Source organism: Balaenoptera musculus, chromosome 17, assembly GCF_009873245.2.
Source record: "Balaenoptera musculus isolate JJ_BM4_2016_0621 chromosome 17, mBalMus1.pri.v3, whole genome shotgun sequence".
Taxonomy (NCBI): Eukaryota; Metazoa; Chordata; class Mammalia; order Artiodactyla; family Balaenopteridae; genus Balaenoptera; species Balaenoptera musculus.
Window position 1 is genome coordinate 50,415,632 of NC_045801.1, and position 23,709 is coordinate 50,439,340.

At 30.3% G+C, this 23,709-nt stretch overlaps 1 protein-coding gene across 1 annotated transcript in view; it reads right to left on the bottom strand.

Annotated features, from left to right (window-relative positions):
* Positions 1 to 363: 363 nt before the first annotated feature.
* CNBD1 (cyclic nucleotide binding domain containing 1) overlaps positions 364 to 23,709 on the bottom strand; it is a 381,722-nt gene continuing 358,376 nt past the window's right edge. Inside the window, 4 exon segments of the mRNA XM_036830074.1 lie at positions 364 to 368; positions 2,504 to 2,593; positions 2,596 to 2,653; positions 4,239 to 4,348. Coding sequence (XP_036685969.1) covers positions 364 to 368; positions 2,504 to 2,593; positions 2,596 to 2,653; positions 4,239 to 4,348 — 263 coding nt within the window.

A 23,709-nucleotide genomic window follows, 5' to 3' on the forward strand; every position in this document is an offset into this window, starting at 1 on the left:
TTTCCAAAAGTTAACAACTAAATGAACAAAGGAATCACTCTTCAAGTCCTTTTAAATACTGTCAAACTAATTATTGAACATCTTCTAAGATTATATATAAATAGTTGTATATATAATTCTCCAGATACAATATGTAACATTTATGCATTCTTTTATGTTCCTTGGATTCTGTTCTACTTATCCCAGGTTGAGGTATAGTGAATTTATTGCTTCCTTTAGGTATTTTCTAAATATTATTGATAAACTGGATCATTTAAGTGATGTTAACTCTTCAATGTATTTTATATAGGTGCAGATAGAGTGTGAACTATATACCTGAGAAAATGTCTTTTTCTCATATGTGGATTACGTTGCCTGCACATTCTAATCTATAAAAGATTGTTAAATATAGTAAAAAAAAATTTGGAATTGTAAAATGGATTACTAGAAAACTAAATGTTTAATTAGTCACAAAACATGTCAGTAGCTTTATAACATCTGTCCCAAATGAATAAAATATAGAATGGAATTTAAAATATGAACAACACACACAAAAATGCAACTGAAGCTTATACTACACCATCTATTTGAATTTTAGTTTGGCGGATGACAAAGAAGATTCAGATACATGCTTGAAAGAAACACTTTCATTTGTGAAATGTTGGTTTACATAAAAGAGTCCACAGTGTATTTATTTACCTTGCAGCAGTTAACATAATTAGTACAGGAAAAGAAAAACCTAGCCTATGTCAAGTGAGAATATTATAAATATAACTGGTGGTCTGTAATTATTTTTAAGTGATATGTACCTTGAGGGGTTTGGTATTTGAATTTCACAGAAGGAAAGAATATTAATCAATGCTATTTCAAATGTATACCTATTAAAAATGGATACATGAATTTGAAGTTAAACAAAATCAGAGTTAAGAAGGTAGAGCATACATATTCTCTGAGACATTAAAATTAAAACAAACCTTGAAATTCAGAAAAGAGAATTCAGTCAAATCATACACAAGTAATATGGAAAAATTTCTAATTGAGCTTATTTAAAGCAAATCTCTCACCCATGTTAATTTCTATACGTTTCTAGATCTTTTAACCATTTATATTTCATATTCAATTGCATATCCTATTTGAATATTTATAATGTTTGGAGGGTCAATCACAGGTGACTGCACAATTATTATTCTAATATCACTAGAGCTCTAAAATTTCAACATCATTTATTATTAGAAAAATGCAAATCAAAACTACAATAAGGTATCACCTCATACTGGTCAGAATGGCCATCATCCAAAAATCTACAAACAGTAAACACTGGAGAGGGTGCAGAGAAAAGGGGCCCCTCCTACACTGTTGGTGGGAATGTAAATTGGTACAGCCACTATGGAGAACAGTATGGAGGTTCTTTAAAAAACTAAAAATAAAACTACCTTAGCACCCAGCAATCCCACTCCTGGGCATATACCCAGAGAAAACCATGATTCAAAAAGATACATGCATTACAATATTCATTGCAGCACTATTTACAATAACCAGTATATGGAAGCAACCTAAATGTCCATCAACAGAGGAATGGATAAAGAAGATGTGGTACATATATACAATGGAATATTGCTCAGCCATAAAAAAGAACAAAATAATGTCATTTGTAGCAACATGGATGGACCTAGAGATTGTCATACTGAATGAAGTAAGTCAGACAGAGGAAGACAAATACCGTATGATAGTGCCTGTATGTGGAATCTAAAAAGAAAGGATACAAATAAACTTATTTACAAAACGGAACTATGGTTACGGATGTAGAACACAAATTTATGGTTACCAGGGGTTAAGGTGGGGAGGCAGATCAATTGGCAGATTGGGTTTGACATATACACACTACTATATATAAAATAGATAACTAATAAGAACCTGCTGTATAGCACAAGGAACTCTACTCAATACTCTGTAATGGCCTATATGGGAAAAAAATCTAAAAAAAAAAAAAGAGTGGATATATGTATATGTATAACTGATTCACTTTGCTGTACACCTGAAACTAACACAACATTGTAAATCAACTCTACTCCAATAATTTTTTTTTAAATAAAATAAAATTTCATATAAAAGTTTAAATACTGCAATCCATGGAGCTTCATATACACTTGACCAATTGGAGGAAAGTACACACTTGACCTGAACCAGAAACACTTAAGCAATGATTAAAAAAAAAAAAAAAATTCCAGAAAAGGAGAAAATGTTGCTATTAATGGTAACTTGGGAATTGGCAGAGAGATTTTAGTAATTTAAAATCAGTCTTTTAAAATATTGCTAATATATTCTAAAAGTAGCACAATTAAGTCAGATAGACTATGAAGTTATAAAGGCGGTTATCTATAGATATGCTGTCTCTGTAAATAATATACATACACCCATACTTACTTGAGTGTCCCAATTTGTCTGCGAAATATGTCTACTCTTACCAAAAACTCATCAAATAAAATGGTATAACAGTTGAAATAAAAGACATTTATGTATTTACCAAGTAGGTCCTTATCTTCAATAATTGCCATCTCAACGTCTTTTCCAGTAACTATTGTGTATGTGAAAGGAACTTGAAGAAGAACACTATCTCACCAAAAGACTCCTTCTCCTTAAGTTTACCCATATACACAAGTCTTCGTATTTTTTTCTGTAAGAGATATAGATAACTGATGTTTAATGAAACCACTTCCATATAATGGATAAATAATTTTGGTATATGGTATTTAAAATAAATTAGCAGTTTCAGGCAAATCAGAGAACATTTATTCATATATGTATTTAAATTATATTAGAAAAATAATAGATTGATGAGAACTTCAGCATATCTAAGACAGCTGAAGGCACTGTACTTTAGTGATCTAGAAATTAAATTGTGCTAATACACCAAGATGTTTATGAAATCTTGAACTCATTCCATTTTTTAAGGTCCTAGGATACTGTTTTGTAAGCATAATTTAGTATGTTTTGTGAACCGCCATTTGTTACCTCAGTTCCAGCTGCAAGGCACAGTTGTTGAACCAACAGAGAATAATGAAAATAAGCAGAGAGTGCCAGGAATGGCACTGATGAGATGATTAACTGCAAAAGATGAGATTCTACCCTAACTTTTTTGTATAAATAAAAAAAGGAAAGATGGAAAGTGAGTTTGACTCAGGGAACTAGCAATTTAAGTCCAAATAAGGAATTTTGTGGAAAGGAGCTGACAGTAGTTTCAATATGCATAGTTCTGGAGAAAAAATTGTAACTCCAAATTATCTTTTCAGGGAGAGCCCAACAGTACTAAAACAAGAATGAGCTGCTGAGCAGTAAGATAAAAAAAAAAAAAAAAAAAGAATGTAGCCCTCAGGGTAGGACAGTGACAGAACTCAGAACAGGTGAAAGCCTTTACTAAGTACCCTGGGGTCAAAAGCCAATAACTAACGAATTGATATGCCACTTATATAAATGACAAATCTTTACACTGAATATGACTAGTACAGCAAAATTCAATGAAGTTTGCATATTAAATTGAATTACATTGAAGACTGCCTAACCAGCCAAAATGGATTAGTTCTAACTTTTCTGTCACTATGTATTAGTGTTTTGCCTATTCTAGAACTTCATAAAACTGGAATCATACAGAATGCACTGTTCTGAGGTTTACCTTTTTGCCCAACTTAAGGCTTTGAGATTCATCCATATTCTTGTATGTATCATAAATTCTTTTTATTGAGGCATGACATTCCAATGAATGAATATACCACAATTTTTCTATCCATTCAACTGTCAATGGATATTTGGATTACTTACAGTTTCTGGCTTATGAAGATTCATGTAAGTCTTTTTGTAAGCATATATTTTATTTCTCTTGAGTAAATATCTAGAGTGGAATTTCAGGGTCATATATTAAGTGTATTTTAACCAATCTAATATGCTTATAGAAGTGCTTTGTTGTAGTTTTAATTTGCATTTCTCTGATAAATAATGATGTCAAGCATCTTTTAATGTGCTTCTAGTTTGTTCCTAAGTCTTACAATTCAATATATCTTACAACTTATTTTACATTCCTGCTTCTTACAACTCAGTAAAAAGAAGAAAATAAATGCAAGAAAAATTAGTCAAAAATTGAACAGCTATTTCACAAAAGAAGACAAGTAATAAATGACCAATAAACACAAGAAAACATGTTCAGTATCTCCTATTCATTAAGATAGGCTAATTGATTAAAAAGAATACATAAGTTTAAAACTTACCACTTTTCTTGATTGTGATTTTGAAAGTCCTACAATACTTCTGTAAACCTTACAATATCCAGAATTAATATAAGCCACAAAAGAGATTATATTTCCACTTTCCACTATCACTGAAAACAAGAGACAATTCATTGTTTCACACATTTTTATAAGAAATTATTTTAGATATTATGACAATAAAAGTTGACATTTAATTCAACAACTATTGAGTAAATTTCTTAATGAATGACAGTTTATAGGCAGTCCTCTGTATATGATAAAAATTTACATCTGATATTTATATCAGCAACTAATATAGAAGTAAATATTGACAAGAATTTGGCAGTAAAATCAATGGTGTGCTAGTAAACTGTATGGTGGGGGAGAGGAAGATGAGTGTGGGGCAAGTCCCAAGCCGTAGCATTTGCTGATTTTCACGGTGTAGTTATTTCTACCATAGCTAGTTTGAAACTGCCAATGGTTTAACAACTGGCTCAAAAAAATCTCTGAATATTTATCATTTGGATCTTCAGAATTCAAAGTGTATAATAAAAAAATAAATAAAAGGTTATTTAATTGTCACTAGTCATTTATTTTGCTTAAATAAAAATTTATGGTAACTCTTCTACTGTCTTATATTTTGTTTCTTACAGCCAAACAATAATAATATAAAGTTATCTTCAAATATCAAAGTATAATATAGCTGTAGAATTATGTTTAAATTGTATAGACATGGGAATTTTTTCATAGATCCTACTCTTAAAAGTAAAGAGTAGTGTTTTGCCAAGATGTTATATGATAGTAGAGGCTGTTTTACTTCTTTTAGTCAATCAGCAGGACATAAAGGAAGGTATAGAGTCTCCTGGCAATTGTTACAGGTAAGAGAAGCATGCACTTAGAGAGTAAAGAAGCCCATTATTTTTAACTTTTAGAGCTGCACTACTGTAAATCTTTTCTTGAAAGTCAAGCCTTACATAGATGATAGAGAAGTATACATAATATCAAAGTGAATAAAGATCATGGGAATTTGTATTAAAAGTAAGGCAACAATGGAAAAGCTGAATCACTGCAGCAAAATCTATGAGGCAGTCTCACTCCTTATAGGGGACATTTGCTGCCTCAGTAATTGTCTATGGTCTCTGTACTAATCATAGAAAATGTTTATCTTAATGAAGACAACACAGCAAAACCGTTTTCATCTAGGTAAGCAGGCTGAATTTAATGACATTAAAAAAATGTCTCATCACACTTAAGAAATTTTAAATATTACTTTTTTGACTAGAAAAAGAATCATACCAATGCCTGCAAAGACTTAACACCTTTCTCTTGTGTTTCTTAATTTTATGCATTCAGCCTCTGAACCTGTTTCCCATTACAAAGAACTTATGCCAGTGATGTCAAGATAAATGTTGTCATCTCCATACCCTTTCCTCTTGGGATGCATAGAAAACTATGAACAACATAGAAAGATCCAAAGGATTATAACAAAATTTTAAATGAAAATATTTAGTCATGGACTATATAAATGACATTTTATTCATTATTATTTAAAGGTAATATTCAGGAAATAAAGTTGATTTATATTTAAAAACAGAGTTTCAGTTTAGGAAGGTGAAAAATTTGGGAGATGGATGATGGTGAGAGTTGCACAAAAATGTGAATGTAGTGTCACTGAACTATATGGTTAAATATGGTTAAAATGGTATGTTTTATATTATGTGACTTTTACCACAATAAAAATAATTTTTTAAATAAGGTTTTAAAGAATCTCATCAAAACTCAAACTCATATTCTAAAACCTGAAAGCATTAGACCTTTATGAAAAGAACAAACTTGACTTTATCTTAAAAGTAAATTAGAAAGAGAAGAAAACCAGAAGGATTCATAGAAAGTGAATATCATGTATTGTTCTTTTCCTTCCTGTTGTTTTTCATGTGCCAGGAAATAGTCACAAGTCTAATAAAACTATTTTATTCCAATTTTCAGATCAGTTAGAAGAAGTCATGATAAGAAGGATAATTCCCAACTTGCTATTAGCATCAGCACTGGGACAGTTAAGGTCTCAGTTTAAATGGAAACTAGTGATTAGAAAGACTGTTAAAGGACATCTTCTTAATAAACTTAATAAACTCAAGTCCATTAACCTAACAGACCAAAACACAGTTTTGGAGCAGAAGTGTGTCTGAGTATCAGCAAGACTGATGCAGCTTCAAGCAGAACATGCATTAGCTTAATGGATACCAGTTCTCCTTGTAAAACTAGAGTACTAGAAAAAGAACAATATTAAAAAAAATAGTGCTAATGAATGCTATTTTTGAATTTTAATGTCAATTTGGGGAAGCATTTTTGAACATGTTTTCCTTATGAATATATTTTTTGCTTTCCTAATGTGTTAAGAAAGATCTTGGTTAGAAAGGACCTTGCATTTACTGAGTATTTCTATAAGGGTCCATACTAATGAAACTTTAACCAATATTAAACACTACTTATTTATTATTTTAAAATATATATTTATATGAAGATAAATAGCATTTATGGCTAAATGGAAGCAAATCCTGAATAGAAGTGCGTATCAGAAAAATTGAACACTGATTAATTATCTAATTTCCATTTATACTACACCTTCTGAATTCATGGCACATTAAGATAAGTCATTCTTCTAAAGTATGAGTACTATATGTAAAATACTGTCATGCATATTAAATACCTGCCACTTTGCATAAGAAGTTAAAAATAAGTGAGCATTTCTCTAATCACACAAACATGAGATTTGGAAAAAAGTTGTACTAATTATTGATAGAGGAAATCCAGAGAAATATGGGTGGAAGAAATTTAAATTTTGAACACACCTCAGAAACTATTCCAAGAAAAGAATTTACTAATATAATACATTTATAGAATTTCACAGAAAATAACAGAGTATGACTTGTTACTTATTGAAAATTAGGGCAGATGAAGAAGGTCCAGACTTGGTGTTAAATTCCCTCCACCCCTCTCTCCTTCCCCTTCTTCCCCTATTTTCCCCTTTCCTCCATCCCACGCTCCAAGATAGGACAAATACTGGGGCTTAGAGCCTTTTACAAGTCAGGGCAGAAGGGATTATGGAGATCTGATGCCCAGCCTGATAGCCAAGAAAGCCATACCCTCACCTCAACTCTCTTACCAGATTCAAATCTTCATTCAAATCTCACCCTCTCATGACTCTGCTAGTTTATCCTACAGTTTAACCTGCTCTTTCCAGCTCCCTTACCCCACTCTGCTTTTTTTCCTCATGGTTTTGTTATCATCTAACATACTATCTAATTTACTGATTTATTTCTTGTGCTTACTGTGTATTACATCCTCTAGCCACTAGAATGCAAGCTCCATCAAGACAAGGATTTTTATTTTTATCTTTCTTTCACTCGTGTATTTGCAAAGTAGCCGTTCAATAAATATTTGATGAACAAATGCAAGGTCTCAATATTAAATTGCAATTTCCTCAAAAGGTTAACTGAGCACGAGAGGAAGCTCAGAATATGGTAGCTTAGGTTTTTATGGAACCAACTTGCACAACTAAAAATTCTGACTGAAATACTTTTAAATATATGAGGTGGTAAAAGGCAAAAAAAACCAAACCAAAACAAAAAAAACCCCAAAAAACCCTCAAAAGCCAGAAATAAAAAGAAAGTGCAGTCACAGAGGTAAGAAAGCCCTAGAACCAATGGCAAAGTCTGTCTGAGAGATCAGATGTGGACATCCTCCTTCATAAAACCTTCAAGAACAATATTCTTGGGGGGTGAACTTGAAAAAGCCCACCTTACAAAGAGAGTTCCTGAAGATATTTTCCTCTCTTACTTGTGGTGCTAAAAGGAATGGAAAAAGAAAAGAGAAAGTCTCCCTGAAAATTCCTAACCATAGCTCATGATATTGGGGCTAGAATCTACACCACCTGCGAGGCATCAAAGATTTATTTTTAAATTATATTGTTGATTTGCAACTCTAAATGCCTGGGAAAAAATTCTTTCTGGATAAATTAATGTTTATCCAGGCTTCAAAGAAGTCTAACAGATATGAAGATACTATTTTACGGAAAATGAGCCCTTAATGAAATATGTGTTACCAAATATGTTAGCAAACCAGCACCATTAATTATAGTCACCATACTGTTATAAACATAACTATACATATACTTACATTACTATAAATATTTTTATGTATTTATGTACACATGATATATACACATTTATAGCAACATCAGAATTAGGAAATATAAAATAAAACTATATTTATAAAAAAGCAAGAGACAGAATTAATCAGTTTGATTACCAAAATTATCCAGTGCTTTCGGAAAAACTATAATCAATCCAAACAAAAATATTAAATTAATTAAATATTAAACTAAAAAACTAATGCTATATCCTAAAATTTTATTATTAAAATTTAGCATTACATGTTTTTTTTTGCACTGTAATTAAGGTCGCATTTCACATGGCCATGAATTTAAATATTAGTTTATTTGAATCAAAATTTAAAAATTAAAACAGTCACCTCTTCAGGCAACGTACCAATAGTCCTTAACTACTCTTTATCTTCAGTAGTCAACAGATTTAATTAATCTCTCCTGTTCTTGACACACTTTTTTGCTCTTCTCATAAGAACTTCTTTTTCTTAGTGGTGAGGATACCCTCAGACTATCCTCTATGTACTGTACAGAAAGAGTCAGTTTTTTTCTTCCCTAAAAAATGTCTCTTCCATTTTCCCAAAAAATGGACAAACTGGTATTTTTCTGGTATTAAACATCAATTCCCCTCCCTTAAAATATTGGATTAAATCTTAGACTTATTTAATTAAACTGGTGTTAGTGTCCAACTTTGAATTCTCTTTACTTTTCCATTCTCTCTCAGTAGATGATAGATGGATAGATAGATAGATAGATTTTCTATAGACATATTTATGAACACAGATATTCAAAACGAGGGGTATGAATATATGGATATGGGTATATAGGTGTAGGGGTTGTGTATATAAAATATTTCATGGAATTCCATATTTCTCTGTTTCTTCTTTACATATACTCTGTCTTTTCATGGTATTTTGCATGATGTTCAGAGATCTGCTATACAGATTAAGGTTAATGTTACTACTCTCCTTACGTAGACTTTAGTGAGCCTGCTGTTTTCAGAATCACACATTTAGTTTTCTCTTTTTATTTGAACTTGGAGCACTAATTTGTAATACTGAATTTAATTTCCATCATGCTTGATGATTACTTTAGTAAATATAGGAAATGTATTTAACTGTGTCTACCACAAAGTAAATTCTGTATACAAGTTTGCTGCTTTCATACTAAATTTTGACCCTCAGGCTTTCCAGATATTCCAACCATATCTGGGCTCTTAAAAAAAATCTCTAAAGGAATGAAAGCACCATGAGCAAGAGTCAGCATAAACTCAAAACTATAAATACAGACCTCCAAATACCTCAAACACTAGAATTACCATAATGTAAAATGCTTATATACAAAACGCTAAATAATACAAAGGTAATTTCTGGAAGGACTTGTGTAAAATAGAAATTTTTCTTACAAGTTTGGGAAAATTCATTAGATCAACTGACGGAGTGTGTTTTTGGTTTTTTTATGATTATTACAACAATTCCTTTTGGTATTTTCTAGTTTTCTAATTCATACTTCTCTTTCATTTGACATTTTATATTTTCTAGAGATGTATTCTTTCCATCTAGTTTTTCCATACGTTAGAATAGACTTGTTTATGACACATACTTCTGAAATCTTTATTGTGTCTTTATTATATTTCATGTGCTTATAATGCTTTTTCCAAAATGATTTTTTCTAAATGGCATTTTATTTCACAGATAGCTTGTTTCTGTGTAAATATTGCTTCTTAGTTCATTGATCTCTGTCTTTATTTCATTATTTTTTAAAATTCTTTTTTCTTGTTTTCTAATAAATGTATTTAACCCTACACATTTCTTCTCTCTACTGGCCTAACTATACCTCATACGTTCTGAAATATAGTGATTTTATTATGATTTGGTTGAGAGTTATTCTTAATTTCCTTTTTTAATCAGTGGGGTACAGCAACATGTATTTATTTCATTTCCAACATTTGGGACTATACTTTTTCTATTCTCTTAAATCAATTTTAAGTTTTCTTGTTTTGTTTTGTTTTACACTTGACTCTGTGTGACCATTATATACAATATATTTTTGTAATTATTCCTTATTTTTTATATGCTGGGGAAAAAGTTCTGTTGATGTGGAGTTCTTCATGTATATAAAATTTTGACTTTTTAAAATTGTAATGTTCAGTTTACAGTTGTTAATCTATTTGGTCTCTCATTTCCTGAGAAAGTTGTGTAACCAAACTACAATGATTATGATTCTTTCTCTTTTTTTATCACAATAGTTTTACACTGCATTCTATCCTGCTATATATTACGGTTCTTTCATCAGCTTAACACACATAATTTAAATAAATGCATCATACCATTAATATTTTTCTGCAGCAAGATCTTCTATTTTAATTTTTCCTCTTTTACACTTGTCAGTATTTCCTAGTCAGCTTTCCATTTTAGTATGTATAAATTAATGTCATTATTTTTGAAAGACTCCATAGTATAGAGGTATCATAATTTAGGTCACCATTTTTCTAAAGTTGAGGTTTTAAATGGTTCCAAGTCTTGCTATTTAAAAATATGCTACAATAAATTTCCTTCCTGGACATCTGCAGATAAGTGCACAGTTTTCTATAAATTAAATTCCTTATAAAGCATGTAATAATAAATTCTGATAAATTTTGCTAAATCAGAAAATGAAATCTAATTATTGTTTTAATTGGCATGCCTTTGATATTTACTGAGGATTAAAGTCCATTTATTTATGTATTTACCACTTGCATACTTTTATGAATTTTCGCTCATACATACTGTCCATTTTCAATTTTGACACTTTTGGCTTTTTTATCTGTAGTAAGTCTTTATATATTATGGTTCTTTAATCTTCATCATTATATACATTGCAAATATTTACTTCTGGTTTCCTAAGAATGATTTTACTTGTTTACAATTTACCACATAATTTTTATGATTTTGTTTGTGGTCAAATCTGTTAAGAGTTTCTTCATAATATATGGATTGAGAAGATTATTACTAATAAAAATGATTATATATGGTTTCAATAGATTTATAGGATTTTGCATTTAAATACTTCCTATAATTTACAATTTGAATAATGTATGAACTAAGAATTTTCATCTCAAATGGATAGAAGTCCCAAAAACAATTGTTGAAAATTCTATCTTATCCTCATTGATTTGAAATGTCCTTGATTTCATGTATAAATTGATATAAAGTTATGAAGGTTTTTCTGAACTTTATTGTAATGCACTTTTTAAATTATTTTACTATTAGAGTATGTTTTGATAACTGTGAGATAACTTTTCCCACTGAAATTTTACCAGATTTTCTTGGAACATATTAAATGTTTGCTCTTCCAGACAAAATTATGATGCTGAATATTTATGTTTGTCCCCTTCAGATTCCCTTTCTAACTTTCTCAACTCTGTTGGCTTTTTGTTGAATTTGGCCAATGAGAGGCAAAGGAAGGAGATAATAAATGAGAGAATTTGAGGTAGTTATTTCCCCCATCTTCCATTTTGATGGACTACTGTGTAGCAGAGGCTGAACACCTGTACCGAAGACCCCAATTGCCACAGGAAAAACCTGTAGATACAATGTGTAGTCAGATGCTGATAATTCCTCCCTCCCCTTTCCCCTTCAGACTTAGACTTTGTAATGATTTCCTACTATTGGAAGTTCCTAGGTGCTTCACCATCTTTCGCTAGTTTCCCAAAATCTTACCCTCACTTTTGTAAGTAGTCCATTCCTTAGACTCTCTTTCATCATTCCCATCTAATATGCTGTCTATTTACTGCCAGAAGCCTAACTGATACCTAGAATTTTCTTTTCAAGTCCCATAGAGTATTCTGACAACATTTTCATTTCCATTCTATTCAATTCATATATTAATTTAGGTAGAAATATATGTTTATCATATTCCAGTCTAGTTTCTATTTTCCCAGTCTTTTTAATACCATCCCCCCAAATTATATAGTTTGTCTCATAAAGGGTTTGCATTTTTCTCTTAGTTCATTTCTGGACATTTAAAAGTCTGTTGATATTTTAAGTGATGTGTCCCATTATTTTGCATAGTTTTTGTTGCTTATATAAATTATGAATTGTTGACTTAAGAAATGGAAATTGATTCTTGTTGGTGTAGTAAAAGAGAAAGTTTTGAAGAAAGGATTGACATTTAACCCAAAGTCAATTACATTTATGGTGCCAGAGTCAGAATAAATCAAGCTTCATAATTGCCATACTTAGGATTTTTATTCCACAAAAGTAGTAGTGAGCAAATTTGGGTCAGGTGCCAGATCCACAGAGGATTTCTTTCTATGCAGTAGGGGTTGATCACTAAAGAAGAATTTATATGACATTACCAATGATTGACTATATATATGCTAAGTAAACAGAAACATTAAAAGAAAACATTTCAAATAACATAATAAATGTAAGACTATCATCTTCCAAAAATATTTCTGATTCACTGATACCATTCTTTCTTTTATCTAGCACCATGATGCTAGGAAAAACATGCATATATATATATATATATATATATGTGTGTGTGTGTGTGTGCGTGTGTGTGTGTGTGTGTGTATGTGTTTAGCTTGACTTTCGGAATCAAATTCTATTTTCTGCTGAAATGGCAAATTGATGTTATCTCACAGGGTTCTTTAGAGGACCAAAGAGATAATCTTTATAAATAGCAATAAATTAATAGAAGAAAATTATTTTCATATTTGTGTAGAAAAAGTTTCTTCGTTTTCACCTGACAATCATATATTTTAGCCATAAATTATAATTAACCATGGTAATTGTCCATTTAACAAGGATACACTGATTAGTGACTTCATTCTGACACTACCTAAACATCTACATTGATTTCAGTTCAATTACTTAAGCAATATTATTTTAGAGATGAATAATCACACACTAAATGGACTGGCCAACAAAGTACATGAATAGTATGATGCATTTAACATTTGTACATAGTACAGATTATAATTAAATTTATTCATTATTTGAAATACTGATTTACCTCATTAATTTCACAATAATTAATTTTGATTCAAGATAATATTCCATTTGGTATATCTTAATGTAATTTGGACAGTGTAGGTAAATTGTTTGAGTAAAGAAATTTATTTTATTACATACCTTCAGAACACCGGTTATTTATACTCAAATTAGTTCAATCACTCTATAAGATATTTATGCAAAAGTACATTTCAGTACAGCTACTGGTGATCCAGCTTCATTTTTGTACACACTATTCTGACAAGAAAAATGTGTGAAGTTATTTTTTAATATTTTTCAAAGCAACTTTAAAAAGATGTGATAAATCCTATTTTCATTTTTTTAAATGGAATATTAATGTTTGATAATTAGATTTTGTGAATTCTTTATATTAATCCTCTTTTATAATATCATTTGTTGATTTTTCTGAAACTATTGTTTTCCTCTTAATCTCATTACTTTCACATGTTAGACAACTCAATATAAATTTCATACCCATAGTTTCTTCTTATTGTTATCTCTATCTTTAACTTAATAATTAATCCATCTTAAATAATTTTTGTCACATGATGTCAGGTTAAATAGCTGACTAAAGTTTTCTCCCATGTGTACAGATTATTTTCTAACACTTTTTGTTTTTTTACAGAATTTCCTTTTTTATTTTGTCAGATATATTCAACATACTCAAAACCTAACTTTTATCCTATGCCATATTTGAATTTTAGAATTGGTAGGGTCTGATTAATATTTTCTACATAATAAGTTAACAAATCTGTTTTTCTAATAACACTTTTTATTTAAAAAAATACTAGCCTTTCCCCACTGATGTATGATACTTCTTCCATTATATACTATACACTATTCTCCTATACACTGGGCTCTTTTATAAGCTAACAGTCTAAATGGAAGGAAATGAAAAAGTTGTTAGAGCTTTTATAAGAAATAAATTTACAGCATGTGTCAAGAATGATGTAATCTTTTAAACACATTGATGAAATGTATATAATTCTAAGAATTTTTCTTAAGGAAATAATCAGGTAAGTATTTAAGTATATAAGTATTCAAAACCCTGTGTGTAAGATATTTTATGCAACTTAAATGACAATCAATAGGGAAATGTTTAAATAAAGTATGATAATCCATTGGATATATTATGCTTCCACTAAAATTCATAACTTTTAAAAACTGTTACTGACATGGAGTATGCTAATTTTATAATGGCCAGTGGAAATGATTTCCATTAACTCTATAGTGTTCAACTTTGGTTAAAAACATACAAAAGCCATTTGTTTCTGAATTAAAAACTTGGAAAAATATAGGAAAAGGTTGACGTCTGTAACAGTCAATGTTTTAAGAGTATAATTATAAGTAACTTATGCTTTGTAATCTTCTGTACAATAAATGTACACATTGTTTATATATTATTTTCATAATCACATTAAATAAAACATTTTCTAAAATAATTTTAGAACAACTGATTCATAATGTGGTCTCTGGTAGAGGTATACCATAATTACAGAATAAAAATACATTGCTTTTGAGCAATATGGTATAATAGGAAGCCTGAGACCCTCCTTTCTCCCACAGAGACACTGATTCTACAACAATCCATGGACCAATTCCATTTGTGAGAAATCCAGAAACTAAATAAGAGGCTCTTGTACTCCAGGTGAGCACAAAACCAGCTGCATCAAAGCTGGTAAAAAAATTCATGGCACCCTCGTGCCATAGTCTCTCCCCACCAGTAAAGCTCCATACAATCAGGAGAAAACTCCCAGCTCCTGATTTCTTCCTAGGAAGGGAAAGAGAAGGCTGGACTGTATGTACAAAGTTCTGACCTTTACGGGGAGCTGCCTGAGGGATTGGATTCTGCCTTGTCTCTCTGAGATCATTGACAGAACTCAGCATACTCTAGATGCCTGGTGGTCTCTGAGAACAAATAAGAGCTGGGTAGCATGCCGCTTCTTCAGAACACACATGGTACAGCAGACAAAGTCCAGAACAGCTTGATGGCCTCTCCCTCAGGAGAAAGAGAAGAGTGGTGCATGCATACAAAGTTCTGGCTTTTCAGTGGGTTGCCTGATTTATATCTTGTCTGAATCTAAGCACTAACAGGAATAGGATGCCAGGTTGAGGTCCAGTGAGAACAAAAATTTTTCAGTGTGCACCAGAATCTACAGTACCATGTATAGACACTATGTGGCACTCCTGATTAGAACTTGGCCAACAAGGCGATTAGACATACAAGCCTAAACAGAACACATCCCCAGAAAAGGCTTGAAAAATCTCTAGACTATCCAGCTGGGCTGACTGAAGAAGTTCCTCCCTGTGCAGAACCATGCCACAAAGACTGGGAGAAATAGTGGATTTTTCAAATTCCAAAGTTCCAGCAGAAGATAACAAGACATACAAAAAGCAGGGAAATATGGGATATTCAAAGGAACAAATTAAATCCCAAGAAAATGACCCTAAAGAAATGGAGAAATATGAATTAGCAGACAAAACATTTAAAATAACCATCATAAAGGTTTTTAATAAATTAAAAGAGAGCACAGACAGATAACTAACAGAAATTGGGAAAATGATGTATGAACAAAATGAGAATATCAACAAAGATAGAAACTATGAAGAAGAACTAAATAGAAATTCTAGAATTGAAGAATAAAATAACTGAATTGAAAAATTCACTACAGGGCCTTAACAGCTCTTGACTAGACAGAAGAAAGAAAGAATCAGCAAACTTGAAGACAGGACTTTTGAAATTACTGAGGCTTAGGAGCAAGAAGAAAAAGAAAAAAAAGAAAAAAATGAAGAGAGCTTAACAGACTTGTGGGACATCATCAAATAGAATAACATATACAGTATAGGAATCCCAGAGGAGAAGAGAAAGTGGCAGAGAAACTATTTGAAGAAATAATGGCTAAAAACTTTTCAAATTTGAGAAAAAATGGACATACAAATTCAAGAAGCTCAATTCACTCCAACCAGGATAAATCTAAGAAGACCTACACAAAGACACATTATAATAAAACTGTTAAAAGTCACAGGCAAAGAGAGAGTTTTGAAAGCAGCAATAAAAAGCTACTCATCACATACAAGGAAGTTCTAGAGATCTGTTGTACAACATTATACTTATAATTAACAATAAAGTACTGAAAAATTGTTGTGTAGGTCTCATGGTTTGTGTTTCTTACACAATAAAAATATAGTGTTTTTAAGATTTAGCCTCTGAGTTACTAACAGTTTTTTTATTACTTCTCCATCAAAATATACCCTGAGTAATATGCAAACACACACACACACACACAAAAAAAATCTCCAATGAACAAAAAGTCTCAATTGAGATCTTGTTAATCAATCATTGACCTAAGGTAGATGGCATGTAATTTTAACTTTTGACAAAATAGTTTTCTCTGTTGCAACTCAAAAATTATGATTACATAAGATGTGTTTACAGAGACAACTGAAAATAGTATCAGAAATATTTTAGTCAAATTTCTAGAGGTATTGAAAATATGTTTTTTTCTAAGTTTGAAGACTCATCCTTCTATCTAAAAATGCAACTGTAGAAACAAAACTAACCAGTTAAATTATTAAATTTAATTAAATGATTAGCTTGGACCTCCTTTCTTGAACAAACACTTAAGTTTTTTAAAACGTCTGAAATACAGTTGACTTGACAAGGCAAGAAATGAAAAGTAAAGTAAATATAAGAGAAATTTACTGGATTCTAATTCAAAATATTTCATTTATGTCTTTAAGAGTTAAAAGAACATCTACACAGTGCCACATATGTAAAAAGCAAGCAGCAATCAAAATTTTTTGTTCACATCATGTGAAACTTGAACTTGATTTAGAAGGTGTCATTATTCTAAGAAACTTTCAAGCTGGTAGACATTTTTTAAAAATTTTATTCAGATCATTTTTAATTTTATTCAGATCATTTTGAGTAGTGGAACTACTACTCAAAAAGAAAAAAGACATAAAAACCTGAAAGGACATCAAAATAAATTATACAGATTCATACACATTAACCTTATCACCTATTTCAGTGTAATACAAACATTTATAAGCTACGCAGAATCTGTTTCCTGATTGGTTGATTCACTCTCTATTATTTTCAAACTCTACAATTTTTACTGTTAATTTCTTTCTCACAGAGCAATGTTATTTTGCATCAGGTAGAATATGCAGAAGTTTTGCCTCAGTAGTGGGGAAAAATTAGACCCAAGCTAAATCTAAGAGAGATTAAAAGCAAGATATAAAAATATTGAACTGCTGTCAAGTACTAAACTTGGGCCCTGAGCAAAGTTCAAGAAAATTTGGAGAAATAGAAACAAATATTCATCACTGAAAAAGTAAAATTTAGAATACTTGAAATACAATGCAGAATTACAAAACATGCATGCAGAAAAAGACAATGAGTATATAACTCATAATGAAGAGAAAAATAAATTAATTGAAAGCATACCAGAAGTCATATAAATGATAGAATAAGAAGACAAAGACATTAAAACCCTTATTATATATGCATCCTATAAACTAGTGGAAAGAATGAGCATTTTAAGTAGAAACATGGACAATATAAAAACGATGCAAATCAAATTTCTAGAGATGAGAACTAAAATGTCTGATATGAAAAATATAATAGATATAATTTATAGGTTAGACACTGCAGACAAAAAGTTTAGTAACCTTAAAGACATGACAAAGGAAATTATCCAAAATGGAGCAGAGAAGAAAAAAAAGAGAATCAAACACACACATACATACACACACTCACAGAACAGAACATATTGAGACATATGATAGGTTTAATTCATCTAATATACATGTTATTTGCATATCCAAAAAAGAATGAGTGAGCACTTGAAGAAATCATGTCTAAAATATTCCACATTTAATTAAAACTAATATTCCACCACATAATAGCAAAATAATTTTTTTTTTTACAAGTGTACATGGAACATGTACTACATAGACCATATTCTGGGCCATAAAAAAAAAAAAGTCTCAATAAACCTAGAGATTCAAATCATACAAAATATGTTCTTTGACCAAAACAGAATTAAATTTAAATTCATTAGCTGGCAAAATCTATAATATTTTGAAACTTAATAACATATTTCCAAATAAACAATGGGTGAAGGAGAAATAAAAATGGAAAGTTAAAAAGAATTTTGAATAGGATGAAAACAAAAAGAGTAACACACCAAAATTTGCATATACATCTAAAGCAGTACTTAGAGAGAATAGTATTAAATGGCTATATTAAAAAAGAAGAAAGATCTCAAAACATAAACTTCAGCTTCTGGCTTAAGATACTAAAAGAATGAATTAACCACAAAATGCACAGAAGAAAGGAACTAATAAATGTAGGAATAGAAATCAATGAAAGAGAAAACAGAAAAACAATAGGGAAAATCAATGAAAACCAAAGCTGGTTCTTTGAGAAGATTAATAACGTTGAGATATCTCTAGCCGACAGAGCCCAAAAAAATTATCATAACAACCCTCAGATACGTACTATTATTACCTCCATTTTACAAACGAGAAAAATAATACACAGAGAAGTTACATGATTTGCTCAATGCCTCACAATTAGAAAGTAGTACATCCAGAATTCAAACCCAAATTATCTTCCTCCTCCAGCCATGATTTTAAATATATATTTTATTTTATAATGTATATTTATATAATTACAAATTCTATCAATATTTGTATAGCTATATCATTGTATATAGATATGATATAGTAAATAATTATACACAAATAAAATAAATCTCTACACACTTTCTGGCACTTTTTCACTTTTCAGTGTATCTTGGATATCTTTATGCATTTGCACATATGGTATCCCTCATTCTTTATATTAGTGGCAGACTCCCACCATAATTTATTAATGTTCCATAATTTATTAACCATCCCCTTATTGATGGATATTTGCTTCCCAGAGCAAAAAAAGTACAATAAAAATTACTACACATATATCTTTGAATAGACAAGAACACATTTACTGGTAGTATACATTTTCAGAAATAAAATTTGTTGTATAAAGATTGTTATTTTTTATAGATTTTGCCAAATTTGTTTTGAAACATGTTGTACCAACTGATATGCAACTAAAGTGAATAAGATTCTTGCTTACCAATGCTAGAAAATCTTCTTTATTAGTGAAATTTTGAATGTTTACAAACGTGACAAGTGAAAAATGTTAATTAAATAAAAATGAATATTTGAAATGATTAGTTAGCAAAGGTAAATTATGCAGGATTTTTCATTCCCTTATTGAGAACTGTCTTTTCATTCTCTTTTCTTCATTTTCCCTCTCTTTCTCTCTCTCTCTCTTTGACCACTCGAGATTTTACAATTGATTGGTAAGAGTCATTTTATATTAAAAATAACTTTTGTATAAGGTGTACAACAACTTTATCAGCTCTCTGTATATTAATACTTTATGGATCATATTCATGCAGAATACTGAATTTTTATTACTCTGAAATTAATATTTCAATATAAATTTTGAAATTTCAGTTTCAAAAAGGTATTTTACCTTTTTCTTTAGTCGTGTTTAAAAGAGCTTCCCCCACCAAAGGTTAGGAAATACATTTGGCAATGTTTTCTTTTTTTTTTTTTTAAACTAACATTTTATTTATTTATTTATTTATGGCTGTGTTGGGTCTTCGTTTCTGTGCGAGGGCTTTCTCTAGCTGCAGCAAGTGGGGGCCACTCTTCATCGCGGTGCGCGGGCCTCTCATTATCGCGGCCTCTCTTGTTGCGGAGCACAGACTCCAGACGTGCAGGCTCAGTAATTTTGGCTCACAGGCCTAGTTGTTCCATGGCATGTGGCATCTTCCCAGACCAGGGCTCAAACCCGTGTCCCCTGCATTGGCAGGCAGATTCTCAACCACTGCGCCACCAGGGGAGCCTGCCAATGTTTTCTTATAACAGTGTTATGATATCCTAGATAACACAGAGGATTTTAATCCACCTGAATGTATTTGCCTCTGTTTACTACTTGTCCAACAATCAGGCATTTAATACACTATCTTTTCTCTACTCTTTTTCAATAACTCTTCTATATTATACTAAATTGCCATATTTTTTCTACATCCTTAGTTTTTTGATTAATCTGCTTACCTAATAAAATATTTGATTTATATTACATTCAGTATTTCAAATGTATCTAAGTTTTTACTCGTTTAATATTTTGTAGACATTATTATCAACATAATCAGCTTTCAAAAAAGTCTTACTGCTATTTTTTATTAAGTTCACATTGGGCTAATAAATTTACTGTGATTTGCAGTGATGTGTTTTCCTATTCAAGTACAAGTTATGACTCAATTATTCTTATTCTTATTTTATGTAACACAGTTGAGATTTATTTTTTTATAAAATACCTTCATATTTCTTATCTATTTCTATACATTTGATATTTTGACTATTATATATGTAACCTCTTCTTCATTTAAAATTTACAAATAATATGAAATAAATTTTAAATATTAATCTTGCAACTAATTACCTCACTTAATTCCATGTTTTCTAATGATTTTCTCATTGACTCGCCACAAATATTCAACTATATAATAATATGAATAAATAATAGTGATTTCACCTTCTTTTTCAAGTTCATGCTTATTATTTACTTTACTTAAAAATGTTAGTAAACTTATCAATTTAATGAGAATGATTCTGGTATTTACTATTAAGAATATACCTAACTTCTTTTTTGAGACAGATAATTTTATCATGTTGTGGAAATATTCATATATTCTTATCTTATTAAGAATGTGTGTCAGAATTTCCTCAAATGCTTTTTAACTGCCATGAAGATATTATGGTTTTTCTCCTTTGATCTATATTTTAGTGAAATACACTAATATCATTTTAAAAAATATTAAGCTAGTTCTCACTGAATTCCTAGAATGAACCAATTTTTTTGATGTATTATTCTTTAAAGTACTGCTAGATTATATTTTACAATTTAACTTTTAGGGTTTTTATATTGATATTCACATTTGAGATCCCTACATAGTCATTTTTAAAAATTATCTTCGTCAGTTTTAGCTTCCATGTTATACTGAATTTGATAGAGAGCATTGGTATCATCTGTTCCTTGAAAACTTAATCAAATTAACCAATTTTAGGCATATTAAAATATTCATAATATTATTACAGTGTGCTTCTGGTACTCAGCAAGGATCTCTCCAATATTCTAGAAGAGGCTGCTATGATCAGTCTTTAAAAAAAAAAAAAAAGACAAAGCAAAAACAAGAGTTTATACTAGACAATGCATAAAACAAAATGGAAGTTAAGACTTTTTTTTTGTTGATGTATATTACTCAAATTATTTCTATTGCTGACAAATCTTTTCTAATGTCATTATATAGGAAAAGTGACTAACCTGTTAAAAATGTTAAATTTATATAACTAATTTATTTTTCTATCTCTTTCCATTTAAAAAATAATTTTTAAAAGCTGCATGTAACTTTTTTTAATCTAGTAAAGAGAACATCAGAACAAAATATAAGGTATCAGAGCTCCCTGTGATAAACAAAAATATCACTTTCTTCTTAAAGATATCCCAGGTTATGCAAGACACTGAATGAGTAGTTTAGGTGTTTTTTAAGTGATACTCTTGTGGTTCACATACATTAAAAACTATTGATAGCACCTTCATGATTGAAAGATTTGTTCAAGTATTGTGTATTATATTTCTACCCTTTAAAACTGTGTCTTAAATATTTGCATGAATTAAATTAAATTAAATATTTACATTAATTAAATTAAATATGCATGAATTAAATAAGGGGCCAAAGTACTTCTTGAGACTAACTGCTTATGCACATAAAATTGTTCTGTGTAAAATGCCTGAATAATTATTGTCATATTATTCAAACATATGTCATTCATTCTTGAATAGCAATGTAAATTTGATTTATATTTTTTTTTTTTGATTTATATTTTATATTCTCTGGCCAATATTATCTCCAGATAAGTTTCAGCAATATTTTCTAAAATAATATTTGTCAAGCAAACATAAGTGGATTAATATTAATATAGTATGTCCAAAAAGAAGCAAGCCTCTCAAGTTCAATAACACTTAGTTCTGTCTAAAATAGAATTTAGGTACATGGTATTTTAATATAAAGCCTATCCAAACTTTCTGAGTGAAGAATTGACTACATGTTACAATAAACATTGGAAAATGGCACTTTCCTCATAAGCATGGTGGAAATTTAAATAATAAAAATAATTTTTAAAAAAAGTATGCCATTTGAGAAGTTTAAGTAGAACCGCTGTAGCATTTAAGCCTAAATTTATATTTTTCTCAGAGCAAATATTAATCTCATAGCTGTAGCTATCTCCTAAAAGCTCCTGTAAAATTTGGGAACCTAAAGAGATCAGATGAGAAATACAGGTCTTTGACATGGCTGCCCTCTACTGATCCAAGATTTGTCTTGTTTCAACAAAGGACTTTTATGGAGTATTTGAAACTTCTAAGTCTTCTAGAATTTTAGGTTTAATAGAAACATACACATAACACTCTTTTTATTAAAGTTGGTAAATCAACATATGGACTTAAAGAGTAATTAATTGCCCACGTGGCTGTCATTGGCTGTAGAAATGCCAAAAATTTAAAATAGGAAATAAGAATCCTGTAGTCACAGGTAGATTGTCCCTAGCAGTCTTATCTTTCTTTCTTTTTACAAGCCAATATCCACTATATTTCATAGGAGCTGAAGATCTGATCATTTTGTCATTAACTAGTAGTTTGGGAAACCTTGAATAAACATTTGTTTGGGATCCAAAGTATATAGCAATACCACAGATATAAATTCAGTAGTGTCAATATTTAAAGAGATAAAACTAATCATGTGGTTATTATCCTAAAAGAATAGAGAAGGTTGTGCATGTGTAACTCACACACAGGCATGAGAAATAGTTAAAGCAAAAAGACTGCAACCTTGGAGTAAGGTATCAATTTGTTAAAAATAGATTATTATCTCAAAGCCCTGATATGGCGCTTTGAGGAGGTAGAAAGTACAGGAGAGTAACTTGCTTTTAAAAAATGGGGAAAATCTTTCAGTCATCACTCACTCCAAGAAATAATATAGATGATAGATGTAGATTTTTCCTTTGTTGAAAGCATGGAAGCTTACAAAGCTCTTCTTATAATAAGCACGAGTAAGAGTCATTCTAGAGATTCCAGAAAATTCATGCAGGGGATTACATTTCGTGAAATCATATGAAGGCAGTTGCAAATATAAATACATGAAGCATATCACTAGAAACATGGCCTCTGAGAAATTTGGAGGAAAGTTTGTAATTTAAAGACGAAACC